Source organism: Strongylocentrotus purpuratus, unplaced genomic scaffold, assembly GCF_000002235.5.
Source record: "Strongylocentrotus purpuratus isolate Spur 01 unplaced genomic scaffold, Spur_5.0 spur5_scaffold_16, whole genome shotgun sequence".
NCBI classification, from domain to species: Eukaryota; Metazoa; Echinodermata; class Echinoidea; order Camarodonta; family Strongylocentrotidae; genus Strongylocentrotus; species Strongylocentrotus purpuratus.
The window spans coordinates 15,336,574-15,349,639 of record NW_022145601.1 but is presented as its reverse complement, the minus strand read 5'-3'; the positions used below and the strand labels follow the sequence as shown (position 1 = coordinate 15,349,639).

Here is a 13,066-nt window from a genome sequence, read left to right as displayed (position 1 = left end):
CGTTTTGAGGAGTAGACTCGCAAAATTAGTAAAAGATTTTCCACAGCACTGATAACAGTGAAGTTGCTATAGTAAGAGCGCCACCAACAGCATTTAGTATTTGACAATAATAACTTGACTGTAATCAACAATGTAACGGAATTCATATAAGAAGGTAGTTGGCATTGACAAATTTAACACATATATTGGCAAAAATTTGAAGATCCCAACTCTGGAATTTCTTTCGCGAACTGCTTCATTTGCTTTGAGCAAAAGATACTTATTCCTCTTATAGTGTGGTACAGTATGTCACTGAAACAGCTCCCGTAGGACTTTTGTGCCAAAATTTTTTTTTGCATTTTTTTGCATTTTTGCATTTTTGGATTCATTGGGGTCCAAGCTATCAGAAATGGATGGGGTTCAAATATTCCCGAAGACACCAAATTTCCCTATTGCGCTTTATATAAGCCATTTTAGCGCCCATTAGGACCCCCAGGGAGTTTTATATTGTTTGAATACAGAGCAAATGAAGAGAGCAAGAGAGCATGGGAAGCCTAAATGATTCACGCCTCTTCTTTCCTGGTGTTCATCAGATTAGACTGAAGTTACTTGACCCTTTTCTCTAACTTTTTGTCCCATGCATCCATTTAATAATATACCGTGAAACAACTAAAATAGTCGTACCATCACCGAGTTTTGTACGTAAATGTGAAAGTATATGACTGCATATGAAAAATTGATTTGTCCAGATTTTTCTTTTTCTTGAGAACATCTAAGTATTCATCAAAGGCACTGATTCGTCCACCTTTCATTCACAAACACAGCAAACACATCACAGTTTCAAGGAGTATGAAAAATTCAGTTGTTGACTTTAAATAAATTTTAAGGTTAGTACCACGGTCAACCAGTTCAACTAGGAAACGAGATCATTACCAAGAAATACGTTCTCTAATATGTATTTTATAAGTTCAAAAACAGCTCTATCCTCCACATTTACTTCATTTATTTGTGAGATGGGGTTCACGTTAAGCAAAAGACTGATGAAAGTTTGAATGGGACCGGACAAAAAATAAGAAAGTTATGAATTTGTCAGAGTTGTAATCATTATATAAGTTGGTAATGTCACTGTGACGTAGTGCCGGACAACTTTCCCATTTGCTTCGACCAGGCGCGGATCCAGGATTTCTTAAGGGAGGGGGGGGGGGGGGGGGGGGCAAATTTGAAATTATGCGAGCCAAATACTGGTTCGTAATGGTGACACCGGCAGTGGCGAAATGAGAAAAAACGTTTGGAGGGGGGGGGGGGGGGTAGACAACAAAAATCCACATCACCCACACTCTTGCATATGCAGGACCCGCTGAACGTTTCTCTAAGTAGGTGGTGGAGGGGGGGGGGGGTGGTATTTACGATCAGGTAGAGCGTAGCATAAATTGGCGTGGGGTTTAGGGGCGAAGCTCCGGCGGAGGTAAAGGAGTTGATACCTTATTTGTGACACTGGCAGGACACAAATTGGTGTGGGGTCCAGAAGCCCAGAGGTTTTAAACAGTAAAATATTACCGTCAGAGGTGAATATTTAATACTTTATTTGTGACACTTTCAGGTCACGTATTCGCTTAGGTCCAGGGGGCGGAGAACCCGGAAGCTCAGGGGTGTTGGGCAATAAATTAGGGTCAGATGAGCATATTTTTATACCTTGTTTGTGACACTGGCAGTCCACGAATTGGCGTGGTGTCCAGGGGCGGAGCTCCCGGAAGCTCAGGGGTTTGGGGCAATAAACTACGGTCAGATGAGCATATCTTTAATACCTTATTTGTGACAGTGACAAGACACACATTGGTGTGGGGTCCAGGGGCGGAGCCCCCTGAAGCTCAGGGGTTTGATACATTAAATTACCGTAAGATTAGCATGTTTTGATACCTTATTTGTGACACTGACAGGTCACAAATTGACGTGGGGTCCAGGGGGCGGAGCACCCGGAAGCTCAGGGGTTTTAGGCATGAATTACGGTCAGATGAACATGTTTTGATACCTTATTTGTGACACTGGCAGGTCACTATTTGGTGTGGGGTCCAGAGACGGAGCCCCTAGGAGCTCAGGGGTTTTAGGAATTAAATTACATTCAGATGAGCATCCAGGTGCCCGCCTTTGGGCCCTAGGTAGAATCCAGGGGGCAGAGCCCCCGAAAGCTCAGGGGTTTTAGGCATTTAGTCACGGTCGGTCAGATGAGCAAATTTTGACACCTCATTATTTTGTGACAAAGGCAGGTCACTATTCTTTTTTTTCTTTCTTTAGGAATGTGCCATTTTCGAACAAAGGCATAAAAAGTATTATTTACAAAAGATTGAGAAAAAATCCCGGAATATTATGTCATTTCAGCAACATTTGTACATCAGAGGTAATGAATTAGATATAAACCACATTTCAATCATATTTTTTTTTTGGGGGGGGGGCATCTGTCACACCCCCAAACCCCCTCCCCTCCCCCATCAGTACGCCAGTGGGCCCCCCTCCCGATATACACCTTGTTGGCGGGAAAAATCGCAACTGATCTCCCTTACCTTTCTTCTTTCTCTCTTTTTTTTTCTTTCACTTTCTCTAACCTCTTTCTTTCCCTTCCCTTCCTTCTCTCTGTTTTAGGTTGCTTGCCGAGGAGCCAAGGGCCTTTCGCCCCCCCCCCCCCCCAATCCACACGTTGGTGGCGGGATTAATCGCAACTGTTCTCCCCTTCTTGTCACCCTTTTCTTTTCCTCTTTTGTGTTCCATTTTAGCTCTACTCTTTCCCTTTCCCTCCCTCCCCCCCCCCTTTTGGGGTGGGGGGGGGGGGAGGCAAGAGCTTTTTGCCCGCCACCCCGAACTACAAATTGTTGGCGGGAAAACTGCAACTGACATCCCCCTTCTTTTCTTTTCTTCTTCCTCTTTTTTCATTCCCTTTGTCTCCTCTTTTTCTCTTTCCCTTTCCTTCCTTCTCTCTTATGTTTTGAAGGGGGGGGTAACAGCTGGGAGGCGAGGCCCTTTCGCCCCCCCCCCCCGATCTCGTTTTCCCTTTTCTTTTCTCCTTTTCTCCCCTTTCTTTCCTGTTTCCCTTCTGTTCCTTCTCTTTCTCTCTCTCTCTCTCTCTCTCTCTCTCTCTCTCTCTTTTGTTTGTGGGGGGAGCAAGGCCCGCTTGCCCCCCCCCTGGATCCGCGCCTGGCTTCGACACACAAAATGACTAAAATGCCAATTGTTCATAATTTTTTGCTCAGGACGGTCTTTTCTCTTTAGAGGATCTCCAACAATAATTATGCTATGCATAATATATTTCAAGTACAGGTGCCCCGACTAAAGGGAGAAGGCACTAAGCAGAAGGAAAACAAAGAATTGATGATACATATAATCTTGCACATGACAAACGGGAGAGTTGTCCACTGACATTTGAGATGCCCAAAGATTGAGTGATCTGTTATTTCAAACAATTTTAACTCCGTTATCATTGGTCCGATTTATTTTAATTTTTCGCCATTCTGTTTCTCTCATTTTCCTTTCATACAAACGAACTCGTAACAAATGTTGGATTGCCCTGTAAACCCGACATGCATTAATTCAACGTAAAAGCCCATAGGCCCATGGTAACTTGTTTTGGGGGCCACATTTCAGACTTTTTGTATACCACTTAGATAATTTAAAAACTTTTCAGACCCGCTCATGAAATCTAAGTTGTGCCCTTGAGTAATTATATATTTCATTTGGACATTTTGAAATTATTGTTGTGTCTGTCAGTTGCATAATACATGTAGGCCTACGTGTAACTATTTCCCTTGATATATATGCTTCTCTCAATATGTAATCCTAAATATATGCTGTATATATATCACATCATGATGTAGCTCTTTTAATACGGTATACGTTCTTTTCTTTTCATCAAAATGTCTGACATACTGTACAGACCTTTGAATTGTTTAGGACGATAACATTTCGTTTTTATATAGTATAAAAAGAAGGTAGAGAAACCGTATAATGTATTTTTTTAATGACTTTTATTATTGACATTTGAAATTTGATAATGTACAATAAAGAATGATACGTAGAAGAAATAAAACAATATTCAAACTGTATGATTTGATTTTTTATCTGCGAGTCATTATGGAACACTGCATGTTCAGATAAGAGAAAATGGTGCTAAGTTGTACTAGATGTACAATTAAAGATAATCTGAAAGTTTGAGTGAAAAGAGACCATTATTCATGATAAAAACTGGGATAAGGCAAACTGATCTGACCGTTTCCTTAATTCTGCCTACTAGATTTTAAAAAGCCTGTCTTATGTCTTATTTTCATGGAAAAACGGTTTGGAAATTTTCAAAAATTGTTGGGAGAATTTGCGGTAAGTGGGCGTCGCACAATGACGCCTTCAAAGAAACCATAAATATCTTTGTGGTTTGAGAATTTTTTCAGATTTTTTTTGCATTTTAGAGGGTAAGTACAGTAAAAGGAATATAATAAATAACATTTCATTAAAAAAAAGTATGCATTTTTGTCATCAACCTTCAACAATGTTACCGAGTCACTTTAAGGTAAAGTCCACCCTGATAAAAAATTCACATAAATGAGAATGAATAAATGAAGAAAAAAAATATTAGGTAAATGGTTTAACGACTGGAAAATAAAACCAAACATAAATATCATGGCGGCACAGCCGAATTGCAATGAGCTTTACAAACGACCGAGATCATACAAAAAAGGTTACCATTCATTCAAAATTGTATTTTCAAATACTTTCCTTGCGGCTGCAAGGCCGAAATGGGAAAGTTGAAAATTACATTTTCAATAAAAAGGCATTAGAGTATCATGAATATAATAAAACCAACCACAAAGAATGATAAAGAAATGGATATTAAAGTCCATTAGACATGTTGAATTAAATAAGGTAAAATATGACGATAGAGGGGAAAGGAAATATCCAACAATGGTGAAAGAGAGCGAGGAGAAGCAAAAGGGGCAGAAAAGAGATATAAAGTGAGAAGAAGAGACGTATGTGTGAAAGGGGAGAGTTGGAGAGATATATAAGAAAGAGAGAATGATAGAAACGACCTACATATCTAATCGATCTTTTGGCTATGGCACTTCTTGGCGTAAACAAATGGAAATCAGAAGAATGTCTGGTTGGGAGGTTGTGAATGTCTCTATTTAGAGTAAAATCGTTACAAAATGATAAAGGCAGTTCTTTTTTATTAAGTCGGTACATGAACATTGCAATTTGCATAAAATGAATATCAGTAACTTTCAAAGTTTTCAGTCTGAAAAAAATGGGTCAGTGTGATCAAAGTACACAGAGCCATAATGTATAGATGAATTTAAGTTCAGTACCAGTCGACGAGTTCAAATGGCGAATGAGATCATTGTATCAAGAAAAACATTCTTTTTATTCAGTCCATGCGTTCAAAAACAGCTCTATTCTCCACATTTATATACTTATGTGGGATTGGGTTCACGTTGATGAAAAGACTGATGAAAGTTTGAATGGGACCGGACAAAAAGTAAGAAAGTTATAAATTTTTCAAAGTTGTAATCATTATACATTATACACTTCAAATTGGCTGAATAGGTAATGGCATTTCGACGCAGTGACGGATAACTTTCCCATTTGTTTCGACACACAAAATGACTAAAATGTTAATTTGTTATAATTTATGGCTCAGGAGGGTTTTTTTTTTCTTTTCAGAGGACCTATAACAATATGCTATCCATAATACATTCCAAGTAGTGCCCCAAAGGCGAAGGTACTAAGGAAAAACAGGAATGACTGATACATTTATAATCTTGTACACGACAAACATGAGATTTCAAAAAATGTCCGGTAAAGGGGTACTTTTTGTGCGACAAAATCCGGCCCGAGAATTGTAAAAAAAGGGGTGTATTAACTTTTCACCCGGAGATTTCTTTAAAAAGGGGGTGTTTTTTCTTCTTTTTTTCTCTCATCTCTTTGGACTCCTGAGAAATTATTCCGAATTTAGGGGGGTACATTGAGCATTTTTCATGATTTAGGGGGGTCTCCAAGGCAGGAAAAGCTTGCGAAAAGCCCGCGAAAGGGGGGTTCGGAAATGTTGGCAGTCCTCAGATAGGGGGTGCTTTCAAAAAGAGGGAACGAGCATATGCGTACCCTAAATAACACTGAGTTGGGGGGGGGCGGGGATCTCGTATTTCAAACAATTCTAACTCCCTTATCATTAGTCCGATTTATTTTCAAATTTTCGCATCAACATCAGACATTTACATCATTACATAGGATTTTAGCATTCACTTCATCTAACCAAATTGTTTACCCCACCACACAATTTTCTTTTACTTTCTTTTCTTGTACTTCCTTTTCTTCTTCTTCTTCTTCTTCTTCTTCTTCTTCTCCTTCTTCTTCTTCTTCTTCTTCTTCTTCTTCTTCTTCTTCTTCTTCTTCTCCTTCTTCTTCTTCTTCTTCTTCTTCTTCTTCTTCTCCTTCTCCATTAGCCTTCTGCGTCATCTATTGAAAATGTATGAAGATGAAAATGATCATCATTACGTAATCAGAGCACAATGTGTAAACCCGATACAATAGGGAATTCAAATTGTCTTTAAGTTGAATGTTTCAAAAGCATTTATGACAGTGTTGAATTATTACAATCGTAATACAAAAAGAGCTGATGAACATATTGAAATGTTATTGTACATTGTGTATTTACATGTAGACCTACGTACATCTGGTATTCATTATTATCACATTAAAAATCCCAATCAATTCAAGTTTCAAGTTTTTAAGTTTATTCTTCCACATCTCATTTAAAACACCACTGCACTACTTTGCGCCCTCTATATAGCAAACAATGCCTAATCGGTGCCTGTTGGTCCCCCGTGATCCCCTTTTTCTTATATTAATTGAGAGCTGATTTGGTGAGATAACGACCTGTCACTGTCAGTGACCTTGCAGGGAGGTCTAATCCCCTGGCCAAACTAGTGCAGACGGGCTTTAAAACAGCAAGTACATATATTATAACAACATTGCATATTACACAGTAAAGGGAAAAAAACATTTAGTAGATTTACATAAAGTACAATAGTTACATAAAATGGGACGATAACTTATATAAAAAAACGTTTTAACGAACGCACACACAAAATAAAAAACATATATTAAAACAACATATTTGAAAATATGAGGATGTGGGGGAATCAGCAAGGCTGAAAAGCCTTTCAGTTGCCTATTCCCAAGTAATTAAAATGTGAAATTATATATATATTTACTTAGCTTTGCTCTATCCTGCCGTTAAGTGCCCAATGCCAGGCACAGCAGAAATATATTGAATAAGGCAGACTAATAAACATGGTTGCTACTCCGAGTTTCACGCCTTGAGTAGCAACCATGTCCCATTAGTCTGCCTTATTCAATATATGAATATATAATGTTACAATAGCATTAAAAATACATACAAAAGTACAAACATAAGGCAAGAATACTTGACTGTGTATATGTTTAATTTCCAATTTCCAAAAGATAATCTTTGTATTTGCGTTTAAATTGAGAAAGCAACTTTGACTTTTTTAAAAACTCTTTAGGCATTTTATTCCAGATTTTTGCTCTTGTGAAAGTTATTGTTTTGCGTGAAAAATTATACTTGTACACGGCAAGTGCATGTTTGTTGATGTACGAGTACTGTGACTGTGGATTACACAATGTCTGGGGTAAAAGGTTGTTGAAATATGAAAACATAAAAATTGCAATCTGTAATCTTTTTATTTCCATTTCTTCCAACATTTTGAATTTAAAAAATAAAAGATCAGTATAGTGGGGGTACTGTAAGAGTACGACTCTATTATTTTAATGAATATAATGCACAATAATTGCCCCAGATTATATTGCAGTATATGTAATATGAGATAGAATCAATATGTTGTATAATGGTAATAAAATTCTTTAGGGAATTATTTCTTTCAGTCGATTCAATACGCATTTTCTTTCCAGATTAAGTTGGCTTCAATGTTAACTCCAAGAAATTTTGTAGAGTGTTCTTGTTGTATTTTACAGTTACAAACCAAATCATTTAAGGCATTCTTACATCTTTTTCTTGTTTTTAGGTTCAGGAACAGCATATAACATGTCTTTTCATAATTCAGTGCTAATTTATTGGCAGAGAATCAATTATGAACCTTGTTTAGCTCAGTGTTAATTGCACAATTAATTTCATTGATATCATTAATAGAGATAAAAAGATTTGTATCATCAGCAAAAATGATTGAAAATAATCTTGTACTAACACAATGGAGGTCATTAACAAATATAAGAAAAAAGAGTGGAACGAGGACTGATCCCTGTGGATCCATGCCGACATGCATGGACAACTCATCCGACGTATAATCGTCAAGTGAATTGGTTTCGATTTCTATAACTTTTGAACCATATTGTAAAACAACTCCACGTATGCCGTAGTATTCAAGCTTTTGAAGTCAAATATAATGACCTCTCCAGTCAAATGATTTTGACTAACCTAAAACACTCCTAAAAAGACTTCCCTCTTTTAAAAAACTTCAGATATCTTAGTTACACATTCTATTAAAGCCATATAGATGTTAAGTGGCCTTTCCAGAAACCTAAGTGCCTTTAATTTAATATATTGAACTTGACAAGAAAGGCTATCTGTTGTAAACCAATTTACAAAAGTATTTGAAAAATAGATATAAGAGAAATGGGCCTGTAATTTTTCAACTTTTTCATTCGTTATGTTCTCCTTTTTTATAAACTGGTACATTTTTGCAGGTTAGGGGGGAAATTCCCCCTTGTGATGATAGATTGAACATATGCAATAATTTTAGGATAAAAACATCGGTTTGCTTCAATACTTTAGGATAGATACCATCACTACCAGGACTTTTGTTGTCTTCAAAAGCATTTACAATATTTAAAATACATGGAATTTAATTGTGTCTTCAGTCTTTAATTATTTTTTTTTTAAATTAACATTTGGTTCTGTCAAGCATTCAACAAATTTAGTACCTGCACTGTTAAAATATTTATTGAAATATTAACAATCTCCTGCTTATCTTCATATAGTTGGTCATCATCCTGACCATCTGTGTAGACTCACATTGAACGTACGTTATTATTGCATTTTTTCAATACTTCATTCATTGCCTTCCAACCTTCCAATTGCTATTTAAATCACCATCTAAATTTTTCAAATTTCTTCATGAAATATTTACGCTTAATCTTCCGTTTTTCTCCGCTATAACCGTACGTATTTCTGGCTTGTTTATACTTTTTTACATTTGGAATTTTTAAATATTTTTTTTAACATATTGGCGATATAAAACATATTTCCTTTTACATAATTTCTTCAGGGAAGCCATAAATATCAAGAAAGATGTCAAATCTAGTATTAACATCAGCAATACTCTCTTGTAAACTCCAGTGCTGTTCTTGTAATAACATACAGTATTGTACAATATGGCTATAATAGTATCATTTATCATAATATCATTTATCTTGTGTTTAAAAAAGTTATAGGTGAAATTCAAAGAAAATCACAAATGTCAACTAATGTATCACTAGAAACTGGTAAGCTAACAGATGGCCATCGTACAAGTTTTAGGTCAACTACATATCGGGTGATAAAATACAAATACAAATACAATCACCTCCATAGCAGCTGGGATATACGAGAGATTCACCGGAAAAATAACGATGTTTTAATGACGTCACTATATGGACCAATACAGCCCAAGCAGACGGCATCCCATAAAGAATGAACGTAATTGCAAAGCTATTATTTGTCAAATTATAATGAGTTTAGTGTATATAAATGTAATGGCATGTCAAACCATTCAAAAGGGGATATGACCCGATTCTGATAACTAAAATCTTTTGCTTGTAGTACACAGGATATGGGTTAATCAACAATCAAAGAATCCAGACTTTTAAATTGAAAACTCCCCGGAATGATACTAAGGACGTCATTTGTTCCCTCTTGGAACACCGAACATACCGCGATGTATGCAGCTGAATATACAATGGCGTCTTATTTTGTTTACAAGCGACAGATTCCTTTATTTTTGTATCGCTGCATTTGTCATCAAAATAAAACCATGCACGGGGTTTAGAGTGAGGCAATACATTTAGCCTGACGGGAGTGAAGTAAGAGACAAAAATCAAGAGAAGATGAAAACACAGGCACTGAAAATGTGTGACATTTCATGGGACATCGTCTGCTTGTGCAAATCATGTCCATACTGTGATCTCACACATCTCAGCAGCGTTCGAAGAGCTCTACAGGTGCTATGCCGGGGCTGTATTTAAGCTTTTTGTAGTTTATAATGATCATTACTTCGTATGTTTCCAAGCATTGAATTTTGATAGCCTTGTCGAATCAAAGTTTCAACTTTGCAATAATGAACATAAAATTAGTTATTAAATTCAATAAATATCTACTTTAAAGGTATAAGATTTGTTATCAGTTTTGAAAATAGAATATATGACCAGATAGATGGTCACTTATACCAGCTGTAAGGATACCATATTCCATAACGATGTCAGAACATCGAAAATAATATCGCTAGTGATTGTCCGGAAGTGTTGCAGATAATATCATTGTGTTATGCGATGATATAGAGATTAACGGGCAGAATGAATATGAAGACAAAGTATCAAGGAAACTATTGACAGATGAATTTGGTTTTAAAAGATCAATGATGAAGTCACCAAGAATAAAGCATCTCCTTTTCCCCCTTGCAACCTGTTTTAACAGTAGTTCAATACAGTTTAAACATGATGTGACTGGTTCACCATGAGACCATGAGATGTCGTTATTTTTTTGCAACGTGTTTCGATACATAAAACTTCGGTATGATTCCCCCAGATCCATTCTTCTTTGAAATTGAATGTCCAATTAATGTTTATAATATACCCAAACCTCCTCCACGTTTATCACTTCGACACTTTATTACATATTGATAATCAGGTAGTTGGAAAAAAAGTTAGGTCATCATATTTGAGCATGTTGAGTCAGACCGATGAGTGAAAACTTGTATTTAAAAGATCCTAGAAACGTTTTTACGTCATCAAAATTTGTTCTAGAGCTTCAACAATTTAAGTGGATCATACAAAAAATAGAACTGGTTTCAGCCTCATTACCTAAATAATAATATCGTCAAGTTCATGAGGAGCCAGGTACTTTGTACCATGGGTTGTCAATTTCAGAAAAATACATGTATTATTTCTGCATATTGGTAAGGTAGGACATAATAGATACACAAGTTCGAAGCTGGAAAATACTTTTTTGAAAACTTGGAATCTTGCCAATGGTACACAATCATGATAACAACAAGCACACACTATAGACAAACATAAATTATAAAAAAACATCTTTGCTACGAGTACATACAGCACAAAGTAATGATAACAAAAATTGATCGTACAGTAATATGAAAAACGAGAGTATCAAGCTCGGGGCTAGGTAATGTTTATCAAGGAAAAGGTTAGTATCTGTGTTATTATATTATAGTACACTAAGTGCAAAATGATATCCTATCTATCAGAACATGTCTAACTCTTCGACAGGTCGGATGACATTTTTCATTGTTCAACCGCCACTTGCCTTAACACGAGCAAACATTCTAACATCAAGTGTTTAGGCAGATTCTACTTTCTTGCTCTCGAGTAAACATTATAGACACAAAATGAATACAGTTAACAACTAAATTATCCACCCCCTTGTAAATTCGACGTGTTTTTCGTAACTCAAGAATGAAAGGTGGACTGGTTGAATTAGGGCCTTTGTTGAATAGATTAGAATGATGTAAGCTCTAATATTTCACATTCTCAAAAAAAAACACCATTAGGCCATTAAAGAAAATATACATGTTTAGCGTCCCCGCCCGCTTCCTTTTTTGGGGCCGCCTCTATTTTTTTTTTAAATATTTTTTTTAAAGAAAAAAAACATGAAAAACACTGCTAAAATGGATCTATTTCTGATTTAAAAAAAAAAAAAAAGTGTCGGCGGCCAATTTGAAAAATAGCCCGACTGTCAGGGAAAATGTACCAAGCAGCCATTCTGAGCGGCCATTTTGAAGCGAAAAAAAGGGCCTCCTCCTTCCTATTTTTCAAAAAAAACTGGACGCTAAACATGTTTTTTTTAATTTTATTTGGCCTTAATCTGGACAAATCAAGGGTATGAATAATTTAGTTGTTAACTGTACACCTAGATCAACGCCCGGTTTTGACCGATAACCAAATCTTCTGTGGTATTATACATATCAAATGCAATCACTTTAGTTTATCTCTGACTCAGATCCTCTCCCTGTAGATGCTTCCCTGGTTCTGTTCGGGTTCTTGTTAGCAAGGTTACATGAAGACACGGTTGATTGGTCCTGTTTCTCTGCATCTCGGCAGCAAAACATCTTCTTCCATGCTCTCTGAAACTTGACATATCGAAAGGAATAGATGATGGGGTTTATCCAGGCATTGGCGAAGGCCAGCAAAACGGTGACGTCATAAAGGATGCCTTCGAATTGGACATTTTCCTTGAGATAGTAGTTCAAGCTATAGATGTCATTGGGTGCCCAGCAGACTACGTAACTGACAAATACGATGAGGAGAGTTTCCAGGACGTTCCTTCGAGCGCGTTCCCGCAGGTTAACAGCATCGGTCTGTCCGCGTAGACCACGACGAAGATGAACAGCTATTAAGACGTACAGGATGCTTATGATGCAGATGAGACCCAAGAACTGAATACTGAATATCAACACCCCAATAATTTGTTTGAACTTCATATTAGGCCACACAAAAGTCAAGCATACCTGTCCGTCGATTCTTGTCAAGAAGAAAAAGAAAACGTTAAACAAAATCCCATATACCCACGGAATCACAGACAACGATGCCACTCGTTTTATGTTCATTCCTTGACGGTAACGTACAGGATAAGCGATGGCATAGAATCGTTCAAACGTTATCACCACAAGGTTGATTGAGCTGGCGGTTACGGTCATCCAAAATGGATACGAAGTCATCCAAAAAGCACAGATGAATTTGTTGATTAGCCCAGGTTGAGATACGGTAAGGACGCCGGGTGCGAGGTTGAGCGCAAGCAGAAAAA

The 13,066-nt window shown here is 36.9% G+C and overlaps 1 protein-coding gene across 1 annotated transcript; it reads right to left on the bottom strand.

The window, feature by feature from the left end:
• Window positions 1-12,242: 12,242 nt before the first annotated feature.
• LOC100891719 (sphingosine 1-phosphate receptor 4-like) lies at window positions 12,243-12,743 on the bottom strand. Its single transcript, XM_003727527.2, has one exon. It carries the CDS (start codon window positions 12,741-12,743, stop codon window positions 12,243-12,245), a length of 501 nt encoding a protein of 166 aa, XP_003727575.2.
• Between the last annotated feature and the right edge of the window lie 323 nt (window positions 12,744-13,066).